Source organism: Elaeis guineensis, chromosome 8 (assembly GCF_000442705.2).
Source record: "Elaeis guineensis isolate ETL-2024a chromosome 8, EG11, whole genome shotgun sequence".
Taxonomy (NCBI): domain Eukaryota; kingdom Viridiplantae; phylum Streptophyta; class Magnoliopsida; order Arecales; family Arecaceae; genus Elaeis; species Elaeis guineensis.
The window spans coordinates 12,815,160-12,833,537 of NC_026000.2; the positions used below are offsets into that span (position 1 = coordinate 12,815,160).

At 37.3% G+C, this 18,378-nt stretch overlaps 1 protein-coding gene across 1 annotated transcript; it reads left to right on the forward strand.

Annotated features, from left to right (window-relative positions):
* The first annotated feature begins 761 nt into the window (after positions 1–761).
* LOC105050145 (CBS domain-containing protein CBSX1, chloroplastic) lies at positions 762–15,141 on the forward strand. The gene is made up of 8 exons (XM_010930044.4): positions 762–1,199; positions 3,658–3,745; positions 3,825–3,889; positions 10,770–10,818; positions 11,875–11,927; positions 14,425–14,540; positions 14,621–14,678; positions 14,753–15,141. The coding sequence occupies exons 1-8, from the start codon at positions 999–1,001 to the stop codon at positions 14,831–14,833; spliced, it is 711 nt and encodes a 236-aa protein (XP_010928346.1). The 5' UTR covers positions 762–998; the 3' UTR covers positions 14,834–15,141.
* The last annotated feature ends 3,237 nt before the right edge of the window (positions 15,142–18,378 follow it).

Consider the following 18,378-nt stretch of genomic DNA (forward strand, 5'->3'; position numbering starts at 1 on the left):
AGCTCATGTCAGTCATAAATAACGGTGTACTAGAACTTGCCAAGTATACCCTACAGCTGGTTAGGATCTTTTTTTTCTTTCTTTCTTCTGTGTGTGTGTCAGTGTGTGTCTCTGTGAGATAGAGAGAGAGAGAGAGAGAGAGAGATCAGCACTACAATACATTACCTAGTGTCAGTTTTTAAAATGCACAAGCTAAGATTCAAACACAACCTTTGACTGCTATGTGAAGGCTATGACTATTGTGACAAGGCATGATTCATAGTCAAGGCCTTAATTAAAATCTGGGATGAAGTCTACACCTAAAAATGAGTTAAATATAGAGTCTTCAACCAAAGCTTATCACAAAGCTGAGTGTGTGCATGCGCGCTGTGTGAAAGAGAGAGACTGTTGATTCAGTAATTGTAAACAAACACTTTCCAAAATAATAATATGAAAGCCATGAATAATGTGATGCTGCTTTTACTTTGATAAGAGGTTCTTTTTTGAAAGGAAGGGGTGAGACAGAGACAACAAAGGGAACAGTATTAGCCACCTAAGAGAACGGAAGAAACGTACAACTCTCTCTTCTAAGGTCCAACAAATCTAACTACAGCCCATATACATTACAGTTTGGGCCGGCCCAGCCCAAGCCTAGAGAGCTGGCTTGACGTGCCTTGGGCTAGCGTTGACCATTTGCCTCGCGGAACAAGCGTATTCCTGAAAACCTCCTTGTTTAAGAAAGGAACCAGACTCCCGGATTGGAAGGTCAGACTTGTTGTTCTAAAGTATCCTCTCCTTTCCCAATCACAATCCCGTACTTTCTCTCCTCTGCCGACTAATTAAGGGCTAAAATCCGGTCCCCGCTCCCTCTTCCTCCTTGGCGTGCCCTCTACGTGTCCTACTTTGAGCCGACTTTCTCCCCCCTCCTTCCAGAGAGCGTTATAAAAAAACGGGGAGAGAGAACGAGAGAGGCCAGAAAGCGGGGAGAGAGAGAGAGAGAAAGACGGAGAAGGAAAATAATGGACTCTCTCCTTCTGACGAACGCCCTCCTCCCCTCTTGCTTCTTGGGTTCGGTCACCTCCCTTCCCCTCCTCAGCGGACGAATTGTTCCGGCCCCTCGCCCCGCCGCCTCACGGAGAACCCTCAGATTAGGTTTCGCGGCTTCCAGCAGGGCGTCCGCCATGGCCAGGAACGGGCCCTTGATGACCAATTCCATGTCGGTGAGTGACCTCTGTTCCCTTTTGTGGGACCTCTGATCCCTTTTATCTAAGATTTCAATTTACGCCGTCATGATAATTTTGCGTTTTTCTTTTTGATTTGTCTCTTGTTGGAATATTGGTTGTTGAACGTTAGGGTGATGCGTTTTGGACCGCCTTTCTTGAAATGAGAATTGGCGTTCTTTAGTACGCTCTTGTGGTTTAGGTGATAGCACTATATATCGAGTATGTTACTGACCCTTAATCCATCATAGTTTTGTGTGCAACGTATCATCCATAAAGTTTTGTTAATCTGTAATAACTAGCTAGAAACGTAAGTTTAACTCTTCAAATTAAGTCAATACTTGGCTCGGGGAACTGTCCTTTTACTGGAAGATAATTTTGGGTCATCCAGTTAGGTAATCTGTGTACAGCTACTGCACTTCAAGGAGCACGTCTTGGTGAACAATATGCTAAACGGCAACATACTGGTAATATAAACACAGTTTGGCCAGGGATGTTGAAATAATCGAGATTGTCAATGAGTTGATAGTGGCATGCAGTCTTAGGTGCATCATTAACCACTTAACCTCTAAGTCCTCGGATGATGCACAGGGGATCTATCAAGTGAGTCTATGATATTGGATTGGTGGAATTCTAGTTTACAGAAAGGCAGCAAGTATGTATGTGAAGGGATGACAAGTAAATGTATAGGCTTAGAGAATTGCAATGACCAACATCATCATCTCTAACTGTGTTCATCAATAATTATATTATCTATGTAAAGAAGGAATAACTGAAAATGATGGTGGGGGGGTGTACCTGACTTTATCATACTTTGCAGGAAATTAACCGATAATGTTGCTTGCTTCATTGATTTAACTTCTTAAAATGGAGACAAGGGGAGGAGGGAAAAGGTCGCATATGGTGATCCACAAGTAAATTACATGAAGGAAAACATTTTTATAGCATGATTATACAGTTTGCTAGCAAACCACCATGCAGTTGGTAATATAATGGTTACTGTCTGGAGAAATTGAGCAAAGGTAAGGTTTCAGCTTCTTGATTAAACTTTACATTGGTAATTGAGTTCTGTGATGCTCAATCCAGCTTAATGAGTGATTCTTGATCATACATACATTATTACATGGTATGAGAACCTTGCTTGTTGGGGAAGAGATAATAGTTAAGGAAGGCACCATTGCCAATGGCTAAATGCAGTGATGTGAGGAGGGTGGGGGGAGGGGCAGGTTTGCATTTACTAAGGGATAGAAGAAAAGGTGCTTAAAGAAATTTGTGCCATTAAGGATTCATGTTCACCGCATAGGTGGATTGTAGGATCAATATTTATTTTGTTCCCTAAGAAGATACATAGCCTAACAGCTTCATTTCAAAGTATGGTATTTATTTCTAATTTGTTTGTGAACATTGTATATACATAGGGTCCAATATGAATCACAAAATCATTCATCATTGGCAACTGAATGAAGATTGTAGCATCTGTTTAATCCTCTATATCTCTATGTATTTGATTATGAATCCAAGATTTTAAATTCCACGGGATTGGGCTGTCCTGGTATTCTCATGGAATGGGACGCGCTGCCGTCCTGCCCCGTTCCGACACTTGAAACAGGGGATGTCTCAAGATGCGCTGATCGGAGTGTTGGGATGCTGGTGGGACGGTCCTGTCCCAATACATGGGATAGTACCCCGTCTCGATGTCCCACGGGACGTCCTGCTGGGACTTGAATTCTTGTATGAATCTTTGTATGGTAGTACTCAGATTGGAGCCTGGTGCAGAAATTTGCTAAGAGACTTTTGGTTTTTTGGGGACCAAAGCTGACTTTTTTCTTTATCATTCTCCTTTGCGATTTTTACCATAGTTGCTGCAAGGGGGAATGAATGCGAGAAAGAAGCAGGAAATGGTGCTAAAAAAAAAAAAAAAATCCAATTCAGAAAACAGGACACAATAACTTAGTATATGAAAAATTGTTAAAAAAAATGTATATGAGAAGAAAAGAAAGAGATCAAGGGAAAACCATCAAGAAACTAGTCATTTCAAAGCTCTATTTCATTAATTTTCACACATTTCATCTCTTTCATGAAATAGAAAGTTAAATCTACCATGGCAGATAGGTCTTGTTGTCATCATGTCTTTCAAAGGAGGACAAATACCAATGCAATACCTAACTCACCAAAAAAAAAAAAAAAATACAGCAAAGATATTGTGATCTTCTTATGACTTACTTTTTCAATGGCACTAAACTAAATGTTGTAGCAGGGAACTTTGGTGAAGTTATATATCAGGTAAGTAATGTTTTTTCTTCAAAGAACCTTTCCCAACTCTATTTCCTGAGAAACTCCTGTTGGTTTGGGAAACCTGTTTCTTGGCATCTGTGGGTTTTACTAAATGGTGTTCATTTTTCAAGTTGAATCTTTACATAACACAGGGTGTTGTTGTTTTGATCTTCTTGGTTTGTAGCAAAGTGATGGCGTTTATACAGTTGGGGATTTTATGACTAAAAAGGAAGATCTATATGTTGTAAAGCCCACAACTTCGGTTGATGAAGGTACTGAATTGTATGTTGCTTTGTATATTTGTAATTTTGATTAGTTTCTTACTGCACATGTTCATCATGACGTCAACAGCACTCGAGATGCTAGTGGAGCATAGGATCACGGGCTTTCCTGTGATTGATGATGACTGGACATTGGTGTGTACTTTTTTCTTTTATTTCTTTCTACAGAGTTTTTTTTTTTTTTGGCTGCTTAAACATAAATCTCAGTAACCTTTTTCTGTGGTGAGTGATTTTGTATTGGAACTTTGTCATCGTTTAACAATTTTATTCTGTATACTTTATAATTAACATGATTATTATGGTTATAAATACTATCGTTATACAGTTATAAGAACTTATTATTTGATTTCTTAAATCACTCTCTTTCTCTCTCACCTGCACTTTTCAGTGAACTATATCATGAATATGAGAAACTAAATGACTGTATTAAGAATTTGGTGATGTAAATGAACTATATCATTAGAATATACAGAACTAAATTGTTTCAATGTTTCCTTTTATGTTAAGCTTGAGGAGAAATAAGGCAACCAGGTTGTAGTTTAATGGAACTAGATCCTGTCACGTGCATGACATGTGGAGGTAAGTTTTCTCCTTGAATATTGATGGGAGGTTGGTGCACTGTCAAGAAGCCCCCCCCTCTTCTTTTTTTTTGGGGGGTGGGGGGGGGTCATCTAATTATCTTCCCTTTTTGTTTATGGTTCTCTTTTTTATCATGGCGTAGCTTTTGTTTTTATAATACTAATCTTCCACCTTTTTTCTGTGGGATTCTCAACCAAAGCACTAATCCAAAAATATAGAGTGATTCTGATTTCCTTTAACATTTGTTCACGAGACACTTGAGATGGTTGAACGTCTGATGGGTGGACTTCTAAAATGAGTTTTAATTATATATAGGATTAGGTGGTAGAAGGAATAACCTTACAAATCATGAAGACTAAAAGTTCAAACTCATGAATAATATTTGTCTTCTGCAGTAACTGGACTAATAGGGTGTTTATTGAAAGAAAATCGGTATTAGAAATAGAAGAGTATAAAGAAAAAGGAAAATAAATTCATGAATGAACATGTGTCACGTGCATGTCCATTCACGTGGGTGTGTGTGTTTGTCCATGTGTTTGTTTGTTTGAGTGAGAGAAAGAGAGAGGAGAGAGAGAGCATGTGTGACAGCAAGAGATAGAGTGTTGTAAATGTCTATGTGGTCTCTACAATAGAACATGCACTTCGCTTCATTTTCTTTCAACAACTTTGGATGGCTATTTGTGGTAGCCGGACAGCCATTTTTTCCATTCAATCATGGCCATGCTCTATTAGTTTGTTAGAGAAAAGTATGGTTCTAAAACTCAGAGGGCAAGACCCACTAACAACAGTGTGAAGATTAACTTTTTTAAACTGGAGTACTAAATAAAATAATTGTCATGGTAAAAATGCAATCAACTCTGTCTTTCACTTCCCTTCAAGCTAGTTTATAGATACCAAAGTATCAAATTTTCAAAGTCAACTTTAACAATTGCCTTCAACAACATTATAAAAGAGGCTGTTCAAGCATGTAAGAAGCCACATAAATGACTCTGTGGTGTCTCACCATGTAAGCAGTCTCACTTAAATGTTTGGCAGCTTTTAATTTGCTTAGAGTTTTAAACATCCCTGTGAAGATGTAAACAATTGTTTAATCTCCTTCACCACTTAAATGGTTATCTGGCATTTGCTTTGAAAAGTTTGCCTCTGAAATGTTTAATATACATGGTTATTGATGTAATGATTGTTCTATCTAATGTTCACAAAAAATTATAACATGTTCTTTTCTCTTTAGCATTGAACTGTTTGAGGTATTCCATATCCTAGAACTACTTTCATCTAAGTATACATTACAGTAGTATACTAAGCTGAGAAACATGATCCTTTGATATAGCTGCACCCAACCTTTACATGTATTCTCACAATATGCAAGATGTTCTGGCAAGCCTATTACATATGGTTCTTTTCCTTCCCTCACACTCTAACAATCTCCATAAGTTCTTCCTTATGATCCTTGTTTCTTTCTTTTGGGTTTTTTCCCCCTTTCAACCATCGCAATAAAACTATGTTCTTCTTCCTGCTACTATTACCATCACCACCAAGACTCTTTTAGTCTGTTTTACCTTCCAATATTTTATATCCCTGGTTCTTTTCATGGAGTTGATAATAACATTAGGCTTAAATTGAATGACAAATAAATTTGACTGAGTAATTGAACTTAATAGCTATTGATTTTAACTGTTGCTTTTATGTAAATAGTTTTATCTCAAGATTTTGATAATATTTTTTAACCACCTAGGCGTTAAATAATCTGTTCAAACACAAAGGGGTTGGAGAGTGTTTAACCATTTTGATAATTCATTCTTCAAGTTTCCTCTCAGAAAAAAAAAAAGGGATCTTCAAGTTGAAGCCCTTCTAAACATGTTTGCGACTTGGTAGTTTTTTGATAATTTTGCTGTGACAACATCTTTTGACTTTAGTTTTTCATTTTGATTTCAATATCCTTCACTTACTCATGCAAAATATGATTTTTAAGTAATATGGGTTGCTTTCTTTTGTATGATTAAATAGGTTTTTGAGATTTCCAATACAAATAAAGGTGAGTTAGTGCAAGTAGTTGGCAGTTATATAAACCATTGTGTGATATATCAATTCACTAATTCAGGACTAGAATTTATGATAAAATTTTGTTTCCTACTTTTTAATGTGGTCAAAATTCCTCCCACAAATGCACGCTAACTGATTGTTGGCCATCTACATACTAGTGAGCGACCCAATCAGCATCAGTAGGCCCTTCAAGTTTAAATTGTTGTGTACTGCAGAGGATACCCCATCGTAGGAAACCTTCCAGATTTCTAAGGATCTGAAACACATAAGATTGCTATCTCTACTCTATTACATTAGTTTTGCTATGATTTCATGTCATTTGACTAGCTATTTCACAACATATGTAATATATAAACTTGCTCTTCTCCCAACATATGTAAGCATGCATAGATTATTTTCCACCAACTTACAAAATCTGTTCATTCCTTTTCCTAAATGTGAGTGGAATTTGGTTGAGAGCATTTTATGTAGATTCCTTCCCATAGATCCCCTTTTGAGGCTAACATAGATGTGCTGCTAATAATGCCGAGAAAAGCTTTTAATGTAGTCTACAGTTGCTCATATCTTTTAGACACTTGTTGAGCCTTTAATCTCTCTCCCTTTTTTTTTTTTTTTTTGACTATATCAGTCCATCAGCAACCAATGGTTTGGGTTCCTTGAGGAAGAAATAACCAAAACTTATTTGTCGTTGTAAAAAGATCTTAAAAGTGTATCTTCGCTTTCTTCCTTTTCTATTTTCATCGTCTTTGTAGTTTTAAGGGTTTTTTATATGGCTAATTGGATCTGCTATTCCTGATGATTCCTCTTTGGGATCCGCGAGTGATTTAATTTTAATATGAGTCTTGGATGTGATGCAACTTGTGGAAACTTGTCATTATATATGTTTTTTGTTGGGCAACTTGCGGAGATAACACTATGTCTCACTGTTTAATGTGATCCTCCATTTAAACTTGGTATCTTATTTGGTGTCCGACGAACATCATTGTTTCCATCCACCCCCAAGTTTTTTCTTCTGACAATTTATTGTCATGAACATTTTATTTGTCAGTGTGAGCAAGGAGGTCATGTGGTCCTTGATATTGATGGATATTTAGGGCATTAAGATATCTTAATGCCATCATGATTGGTGAGACCAATAGCTTGCCTCCTCTGCAATAATTAATAACCAAAAATATTTGGACCTTTTGAGGTTTCTGCCCTGTTTCTTGACACTAGTGGAGCAACTGGAGCATATAAACTATCCTAAGTTATCCTTCTTCAAGATAACTTGTGAATGTTGATGTAGTATTCCAAGCTATACTTTGTCTAGCAGAGACAGTATAAAGTCTAGTGGTTGCCCAATTGCTCAGTATGGAACTTCTTGAATTAGGAATTCTGAACATTGATGCTAGAATCATGGCATGAATTTCAAATCATAAAGCTATTGCTTCTACCTCTAAGAATATTTAGACGAAATCATTATCTCGACCATCAACATCATATTAGTTGTGTATGTGTTTTTAATCAAAGATTGTTACAATCTAGGGTTAGTTCCTTCATTAGACTCCATGGCCATGTCTTGAGTTTGGCTTGGCTAAGCTATCAATGGCATTCTTATTCTAATACTGATTTTGGTTCATGCCAGCATATTATTCCATGGCTTAGACCACTGTGGAGGTTCTTTGGATTTTTTTTTTCCACCCAATTTTATGCATCAGATTCATTAATCTCATCTCATCGTATTGCAAATTAGATAGTGAAGAATAGTTTTTAGTGTTTCTAGAACAAATGAAGCATGTCAAGATTGATTACGATTTGAATCTCCTTCTATCAACATATTCTTTCACTTTACTGAGTGGCTTATTGACTTTAAGGAAGACACATAGTCAATTTGTTTCAAGTGCATCTGGGTCAAACTGCCAATCTATGATTAACCTTTGTGTCATAGGGAAGAAGAACGAGGCACTAGAGCCTATTATGAGTGTTTAACTATATATACCCCTCCTAACCACTGCTACCCCAAACACCCCACACACAGACACAGTCATGCAAAAAAAAGTAAGAAACTGATTTAATTCCTTGCTAGAAACTTGTATTAACTTCATAGCTCATAGGGTGAAGGAGGTTGAACCTTTCTTCCCAATGGGCTTTTTGATGTGAAAAGATTTTCATGGCTTGCAAGATCTGTGGGGGATCTTTGATGAGGTTTTGGGAGATTACATTTGGAGTACGTTGGTTGCTTTTGATGGATGGTTTTTCCTTGGAGTTTGTAACACGTTAGCATGTGTATATTGCTGTATGTTTTATGAATATCTCAGCACAGTTCGGAAGGACTATTTGTAGCCTGTAAGTCATTATAACTAGGTTGATGTGGACAAATAACAAGGAATGATGCTGATGTATGATGATTGATAAAATTTGATAGCTAAAAAAGTAAATTACTAAATTCTGATTATTTGCTTCTTTCAAGGAAGGGCATGTATAGAAAAAGCATGTGATTGAGGGGTTTCCTTGCATCTTGGATGTATTTTAGAGCTTCATCTATTTGGTGGATGGCCTACTGCTTGTTGGCAACCTATGTCCTGTTACATTATGCCTTCCCTAATTTTATTCTTGCTTTAAGTAAAGGCCATATTTACTTGTGACACATTTTGATGGCACAATTGGTTAGCTCAATTAAGTTTTTTTTTGTTTTTCTTTTTTGACCGAACTTCATGAGAATATTAGCAATATATTTAGGTTGGTTCCATTCTTGTTGATGCTAACAATATAATAATGAGCATCTGAACTCTTAGTGATTTCCTTGATTGATGTGAGTTTTCAATAAAGGTATCATAACATGAGAGTTTTTTATTGCAGTTTGTTGGATTAATAACAATAATAATAGAAGATGCTGATTGACCAAGTTGGTAGTCTTTGAGGTTGCATTTGGTAGCTGGCAATCTATCTAGATTGCCGGCAATTTAAAATGGGCCTACTGGATTGCTGCGTTTGGTATGCTTTTGAGTGCCAATTCAAATTACCTTGGCAATCTACATTGCCTTCCATGAGGCAATCTTGATAGCCTTGGGGAGGGGTAGCTATCCAGATTATCATTTCTTTGGTAATATTGCAATAAAAATTTTGGACAAAATTATCCCTCCCAAACCTCTTTCCCCTGACGCCACCCGCGGCTCCTCCATCTCCCACCGTCTACCCGTGGCTCCTCCATCTCCCCCCGCCCGGCGGCTCCTCTACACGCGCTCGCCCCCTCCCCACCCCCACCCCACAGTGCCCGCAGTTTGCCACACCTTCCGGCCGCCGCTTCTCCATGCCACCACCACACCCACACCACTCCCACCGCTTCTCATTAGAGAGAAAGAAGAGCACCAGAGTAAAATTACTGGAGGTATTTTGAGAATTTGATTTCACATTAGCACTAATCTGATTGTCATACCAACATGTCAATCAAGATTCTCGATAATTTTACTGCAACATTACCTGCATATACCAAACATAGTAATCAACATTACTAGCAATTTAGTGATGGCAATCTATCTTGAAGGCAATCCACGTTACCTTTCAAGATTGTCCGGCGATGCACCAAATGCAACCTGATGGTAAAGTCTCTTATAAGAGTTGCTTACTGCATTTTATTATAATAATAATATCTAACCAAGTTGGCAAAGTTCTGATGGTTGTACTAGGAGACCTGGGTTCAAGTCCCCCATTCTTTATGGTTTAGGGACTAGGGGTACTGAGAGTCCATTTTGTAGGGGCCTCTTGTCATAGAACTGAAGATGGTATGTTAATAGACCTTGTACAACTAAATTGAAGCTGAATTCATTATCTCTCTTTACTTGCAAAAGTGGCACAAGGAACTCTACTTATGTGCCATTCTATGCTTGAAGATATTTTCTCAAGTAGTATGTGGAATCAAGGTTGTAAATACTGGTGGGATAGTGGTGTGTCCCACCATCCAAGTGTTGGGTTGGGGCACCATCCCAACTGTCGACATGGGGTGATCTAGGAAATGGACTAGGATGGCATTTGTTGATACACGAGGCATCCTGTTCCATGGAAAAACCTAGACAATCCCATTCCACAATATTTAAAACCTTGCAAGTGATTACCTTAATACAGACACTAAACTTTGGCCATGTAGAAGATCATTTAATGGTTTACATAAAATTTGGGAATGAGAATACCACTATGACGGCTATAGTGTTTTGAAGTGTTATCTAGTCATTACCTTGTGACATGATGAAATATGTCTAGTAAACTCTTTCTTTGGTGTGTCAAATTTTATAATTCATCTGTTTTGATTATTCAACTTATCTCAGCTTTTCTTCAGTGTGCTATCACATTACTCTCCAATTATCTATGCATTTTGAATGATTACTTACAAAAGGGTAGTTCCTTTTCCTCCTTGCAGGTAGGTGTAGTTTCAGACTATGATTTGTTAGCACTGGACTCCATATCAGGTTTCTATCGAAACTTTTCCAATTAATGTGGATCTTTTGTTGGTCAGCAGCCTTTATCTGTTTCACAATAAAGTATGCCAGTCTACTTAATACTGGATATCATTAAACGCAAGATCTCATTTTTCTGACTACCAAGTTAATGAATGAAAATCTCGTCAAAGTCTCTATCAGGAGCATGGCTCTTCATTGACTATTCTCTTTATTGATTTTGTCTAGAGTTCACAGCAAAGATGCTAGTTGTGTTGGAGATTTGATCTTCCCTAATGATTAGTTTCTGCATCACATTTTCTGTTCTTATCTCTTTTTGTCCTCCATAAACAATGAATGACTGCATTATTTGAACAATCATTGAATCTCTATATATGCTTTTCCATCAACTGTCACATTTAGAAGTCTGGGAAGATTTCTCAAAATTAGCGCCTGGGCAGCTAGGTAGGCCGAGCTGCCTAGGCAATTGCCATTTAGGCAAAACAGAAATTGTATAAATTCCATATAAAAATGAGACTCTCTTCATTTAGTAGTTTTGGTTGTTTGTGACCAACAAAAGCCATGTGGGAATGGAATTAACATCACTTGTCCATCCTTGTCATGAAAATTTTCCTGTAATTCAAGAGATCCAGGGCTCAAGGAGCTCCAAAGAATGTTACTTTGAGCATTCCTTTTGAGAAACCAACAAGTGGATCTGCTAGCATTGACAAGTCTATAAAGGAGGATTAAATGGTGTTATCAGTATAGTGAAGAGCTTGGGAGTAATGTCTGAAAGATATTCTGCCCATTTAAGGTGGAGAATGAACGCAAGCCATGTGCCTTAACCAGAAAATGAGTAAAATAATACGAAGTTTCCCAATTTTTTTGGAATAAAGTGTTCAACAATTTCTTAACAAATCCTAGAAAGTTGCATAAGTAAACTGACATCACAACAGGATTCTTTCCTGTTTATGTCCAGGTATCATTCCAACCCTTTAAGATGGAAATGTCAGTGCTCTTATTTATGCATAAAACAAAGATCTAAACTTTGACTCGTGCTAATATTATTCGTTGTTCTCATGTGCTTAGGGAGCGGACGGAACGATACAAGCATGTTTCCTGAGGTTGACAGTACATGGAAAGTATGTGAGAATTCTTCTATCCATGTTATATATTTGCTCTTTAGTTTTGATCAATGCACCCTGTGCTCTTAATTTGCGTTTTATATTTCCTGTACATACATGATTTTGATGCAGCAACAGAATGAGGAAAAGAAAAGTATGTGGTTCATGAGAAAAATTAGCTTGCTTAGCAATAGGCTTTTCCAATTTCTAGTAAGTCTTTGATATCTTATAATGTTTGTATGTCATATCATTTATACTTACATGGTGGACTGGAGATAAAATTTTATTGGGTAAAAATCCTTGTTGTCCTCTTAAGGGGATTGAGTGTATCTTTGACACGAGACGAGATAATGATAGAATTAATATTTTGACAGCTAGTGAAATTGACCAATCTTGAGATAGTTGACCCATTCATTAGCATCACATGGTGTAAACTTTATCATTATTTATTAAGTTCTCTTATTTTGCTTACAATATGTTGGTAACTTAATCTCAAAATACTATTGCTCTGATGGGACCGGAAGGTTGTTTCACAATAAATGTTGCATGAAGCAGGAGCATGATGAGGAGCCTAAGCTATGAATCATGATTTTAGATATACCTAGGTAGTCAATCTGATGAGAAGTGCAAGTTTATGTTTATATGAAGCAATTGGAACTAATTACTGTGCATGTGGAGCAAGTTGTTGTGACTAGCTGATTGCACTGATGAAGTGTTTCTCTTCAGGATGTACTTGCAGAGCATCATCAACACTTTCTGGTTGAGGCTTTTCCCTCCACTTTCTTTTCATGGTGAGAAAACTAAGCACTGTTGGCCAGAGAAAAGTGTAAACCCTTAGATGGAGAGGACAATTTGTCCTTGCCAGCTGATTCCACTGGTGAAGTACTTCTATGTGCGACATATTTGTAGAGCATGTCCAGCACTTCTGCAACAACTGCTTAGCCTCACCCTATCCTCCACCCCTACTCTAGGTCTCCAAATGTGTACTTCTGGAGTCCTCTTCCAAACCCATATCTTATGCTGCAATAAAACCCAAAGGATCTCAAAATCAAAGATTAAATTGCATGCAAAAAATCATTTCAAGGTTGGCTAAACTTTAGGTAATTTTTTCATTAAATGGTTGGTGTTGTTTGATCATAGTGGGACATGTGTCATCAAAGAACAAGAACTCATCAATTAAGATAATTATGATTGAGGTATGGATACTTTGTTTAACAGAATCAGGACCTTTCCAGAGGGAATTGATGTGGAATCATGTCTGGAAATAGGAATGCACCCAGTGTATGGTTTGAGAGTCATGAGAGAAACCGGTCAATAAGTTTGGAGTTTCAATAGACTTCGTGAGAAGAGGGTTAGTTTGTGATAAATGAAATACAATTTGAAATTTCCCCTTCTATCCTGGTTTTTATTGAACTCTTTTTTTATGGTAGTGGAAATTTAAGAAATTGCTGGAATTTATGAGCTGTCTGTTGTAGATTGTAATTTGTCATCTGAAGCAAGCTGGGAAAGTGGAATATTCACTGAAGAGCAGCAGAATGAATAGTGGGGATCACTCAGCTATAGGTCACACTGAACCATGCATGAGAGATAGCGCAGCTTAATAAATTATTCTCTAAAGACATTTTCCAGCCCAAAAAATGAATAAAAATGAAAAAAAAAAATGATGCAAGTTACTTATTTGTACATTTGATATGGGCCCATAGGTTAGTTATGTCTGTAAGTCCAAAACTGACTTTGCTTTCAGATCGGTTTCAGGTGCAACAGAAACATTTTGATTTTAGTTTGGGAGTTCAGGCTGAAACTTGAAATGTTTAGTTGGAGATATAATCCATTGGAGTTTCAGATCATTCTACAGGGGTTTCAACATGATGTCAAGTGTGAACCTCTGGCTTGGCTGTAGGTTCGTTGCCATTTCATATTGGGAAAGAAAGTGGCTTGCATTGTAACCCAGTGGGTGGTTGTTGGAAAGGGAAACCTACCTTCTTGGTTGCATGGTTCAGGGTTCATACAACTGGGGAGCAACCTTCCAAGATTGGCCTAGATATCAAATTTGGATGGTTAGTTATGAACACAAGGTTGATATGGGAATTGCGTTGATCTCTAAAGCACAAAGTAGAACATACTCCCTGTAATAAGGAAGAAGGATAAAATGAAGAACTCACTCCGGATGCTGCTACCATATCAAGAGATCTAATTTTAGTGGCATTCACATTAGATTACACAGCCTTTTGGAACATCTGATCGATTTGCAGCTACTGCCAATTGCCATGCAGAATTACCCTGTATCTGATGATATGTAGTTATGCTTATTTCAGAATGATCTAATTTTTGTTACAGTATCAGGTAAGATTGATTGGTGGAGTGAGATAGTTCATTGGCTTATACTTCGCATTACTTTTCTCCTTGTGCACATTCCTTAATTTTTATGCATAGTTTCATGCTGAATAATTATCTGGTAATTTGTTCTACAATGTTGCTTCTGACTCCTGATATTTATATGATCAATTTGCTGCAGACATTCAATGAGATCCAGAAACTGTTAAGTAAAATTAATGGTAAAGTCATTGGTGATGTGATGACACCTGCTCCCCTTGTGGTTCGTGAAACAACAAACCTTGAAGATGCCGCAAGGTTATAGATGCCTGACCATGGTTTTAGTGATTATTAGTTAAAACTAAAATCTGAACTGAATTCATGTTCTCTGCTTGCAGGTTATTACTTGAAACAAAGTACCGCAGGCTTCCTGTTGTTGATAATGCTGGTAAATTGGTACGTGACTGGAAACTAATATCCAGTTTGCACATTTTGATGTACTTTCTTCTGATATGTTTTCTGTATTGAAGGTTGGTATTATTACAAGGGGAAACGTCGTGAGAGCAGCACTCCAAATAAAACATGATAGTGAAAAGAACTCTCGGCTATAAGATGGGAAGGCAGTCACTATCAGCAGGTCACAGCTACTGCTTTATTCATCCCAATGCATTCTAAGATTTTGGGAAATTCATTGCAAGCATGCGATACAGAGGAATCGTGCTATCCCCACTTCTTAATTTATAGCATGACTTTGGTTTTCTAGTGTATATGATTGACTACATACTCGTTTCTCCTTTTTTTTTTTTTTTTGGAAGATGCCAATGTTACGAAATGAGGTACTCAGACTTCTTTGCAATAAACATTGTTTAAAAGCCACAAGTGAGAAGCAATTTTCAGTTGTGCGATTTTCTGTGCTAAATTGTTCTTGTCATTTCGTATGTATTTAGCTGTGTAGCTGATCTTGTTGGCTTTTCTTCTTGGATTAGGCAGCCAAACTGTGCTGTCTCATGTCATTATGCATGTTTAGTGTTGAAAAAATATCTGTTTGTATTTTTATAGAAGAGAAAGTGTGAAAAAAAAATGTTTCGTGGTATCATCTCAGGAGTGCTACGAGAAATTGAAAAGGCATGTCTAGGACAAGCAAGATAAAATCTCAGGAATGCTGCAAGAAATCGAAAGGCATTTCTAGGAGAAGTTGGGTTTTATCTAGCTTCTGGCTTCTTCTTTTTTTTTTTTTTTCAAAGAAGGATATTTTGAAAAACAGAAGTAATATCAAAAACTGGAAATGTGAAACATGATCGTTTTCTTGGATATGAATATTTGCCCCCTCTAGTCTTTGACAAGGAGTTAGGACAGTGGGTGAATTCTTGCACAACAATCATTGCTTAATAATGGTAGGTCCTTAGATCTTGCTCCCAAGAAACGCATCGGGCTATGAGAATTTAAGTGATCGTAAATGGACAGCACTGTAAAAGAACTGGCTGCAAAATTTTTGACTTTGAGAACGGTAAAGGTGGTTTCTGACATCTCATGGTTGATGTCTCTTCAAGTTTCATTGGAAAGAAGGGGCAGCTAATCTTGAGATTTCCGTGGTCGTAATAATTTGCTGGTCTTTTTTTCTTGCTAAGAAATCTCTATTAAAAGAACACCTATGTTATTAATAAAAGAATTACCTTTTTTCATGATTGGGGACACCGAAATTGTACTCATCTATTTTTCTTAATTGAAGATAACAAGTACGACTGCACTTGTATGTCCTAGCAACTGATGTGATTTGGAGCGCTCTTTTTTTTCTTTAGTTCCTTTTTGACTGTGTTGCATTTTTTTCCATGTGCCTCCATCTAGTCATAGATGGATGGACATCGACATTTTTATATCAATTAACAAAATTATAGTCTAAAAATAATAAATTCAATAGGCACATATTGTTTAATGTAATCTGCACATATTATTCAATGTTCTGAAAATTAAACACGCATGTGGGCCAACGGCAACCAACTTCTCACCTCTACAACTTCTATTGGTTGTCACTTGTTACTTACATATCTTACAATTTTCACAAAATCCTACATGCGACCATATGTTTCATCTTCCCTTCATCATATGTTTCTGGAATTGATATAACTTATGCCAAACTCATGACTTTTGGGCCTCACATTGTAACCCAACAAACATCATCTTAGAAATTTCTCTCTTCCCCAAACATGACGCAGTTTGCACCACATCCTTCTTTCAGTTAGGACTGGTAAAATATGATCCGATCCATCAATCTGATTCGTATTCGATCCGTCATAAACAGATTTGGATTTAGACTAAATGGATTTGGATCATAAACGGATCGATCCACTTAATCCGTTTAATAATTGGGTCGAATTTGGATTTTAGATATTTGATCCGTTTAACCTATTTAATATCCAGATCGAGTTTAGTCAGATAATCCATTGAATCTGTTTAATCTATTTAACCTATTTAATATCCAGATCGAGTTTAGTCAGATAATCCATTGAATCTGTTTAATCTATTTAACATATTTCTGATCCATTTAATCCGATATGTTTAATCTATTTAACCCATTTAAGATCCGTTTAATCTGTTTAAAATCTGTTTAATCTATTTCTGATCCATTTAATCCGACCTGTTTAACCTGTTTAATTCGTTTAATCTAATTTGAACTATTTAATAAACAGATTAAACGGGTTGGATCGGATTACCTGTTTAATAAACAGATCGGGTTCAGGTTTGAATTTTTGATCTATTTAATAAACAGATCAAATTTGGGTTGACAATTTTCTGATCCAATCCATTTATGATCCGATTCGATCCGATGGCAATCTCTTTCTTTAATTTGAGATGTTTTTTCTTCACCTGACCCTCCTCAGCATAAGACTTTCTTAACGAGAAAATATTATTCTTCCAATGCTATCCAAAAATTTGATTTTTGACTCCTCTTCACACCCACATCGGTAGATGCACACATGCATAATTTGTGAACTAATGCCATGACTCATGAGACGCTTGCGGTGACAAAGCAACAGCATTAACCACCTAAGAATTAAGGTAACGGGGGAATGCTTGGCTTGTCACATGCCAAAACCGTGTCCCAAAATCAGTAGAAGGCGCAAAGTTTGGGTGCCCCACCTGCAACCACTTTCATCATTACACCACAAGAAACCAAATCTTTCCCCTCCCCTGCCTCGCCACTTGGTTGGTGTGAATTACGTTTGATGACCTCGTGAGCGCTAACATCCTCATCAAAGGCTGAGCCCATGGGGGCCAATCCGATTAGTACGGGCTCATAACGACACCGCCCAACAGTTGGACGAATGGGACCTTTACCTATTGTGAGCCATCTCATTTCCTCAAACGGCAAAAAAAATGTACTGCTTCTGGTTGAGACAACGCGAGACAGAGACGGTGGGTTATGGAATCTTGAAGTGATTGAGGTGATGTAAATAACCCGATGGCTACGTTTGGAGGAGTGGTGGATTTTGCTTTGGATGCCCCTAGATATACTCTGATGCAGGCCGGGCAAATAATGGAAGGGGAAGCCTAGGGTTCCAGCTACTCCCAAAGGGAAAAGGCTATGGGTCACGTCACCTAAGAAAATGCCTTGTGGACCATCCAGTCACATCCATTCCATAATGCGGCATTTTCTACTGGTTCCGAGCCTTCTGCGCTTGCGTGGTGAACAAAGCTGGTGCTCCTTTCCACTGTGGGCAGGTGCGATAGATCGTAGAATATGTCTTTTTCTTGGGTAAAAATAGAATATGGTTCATCAATGTCATGCTTGTGTTGTTATTTCTTTGGGATACCCCTCATGTGGTGTATAATATGGGAAAAATCTTGTCTCAATTGTCTTGATGGATATAGGCACATAAGTCGATATTATTAATAAATTTATGGCAATAATATTTTTGCTAATTTTTATTTTTAAATATTTTTTAATCAGTAAATAATGAAATTAATATTTTAATATCTCAGGCCATCTCTGAGATTTCAATATCTCGGTTTTAAAATATAGGTCAAGATTTTGAAAAAAATATATAATTTTTTTTAAATTAAAAAAAAAAAATTAAAACCTTGGTATATCTTGGTCGTCCTCACTCACTAATTAGGTTAACCAATACTCAGGACCTAAAACCGTGGTTATATTATC

Coding starts and splice junctions, on each gene's coding strand:
- LOC105050145 (XM_010930044.4), top strand. CDS start 999: ATGGACTCTCTCCTTCTGACGAACGCCCTCCTCCCCTCTTGCTTCTTG. Junction 11,928..14,424: donor AGGTTGACAGTACATGGAAA/GTATGTGAGAAT, acceptor AATTTGCTGCAG/ACATTCAATGAGATCCAGAA. Junction 14,541..14,620: donor AACCTTGAAGATGCCGCAAG/GTTATAGATGCC, acceptor CTCTGCTTGCAG/GTTATTACTTGAAACAAAGT.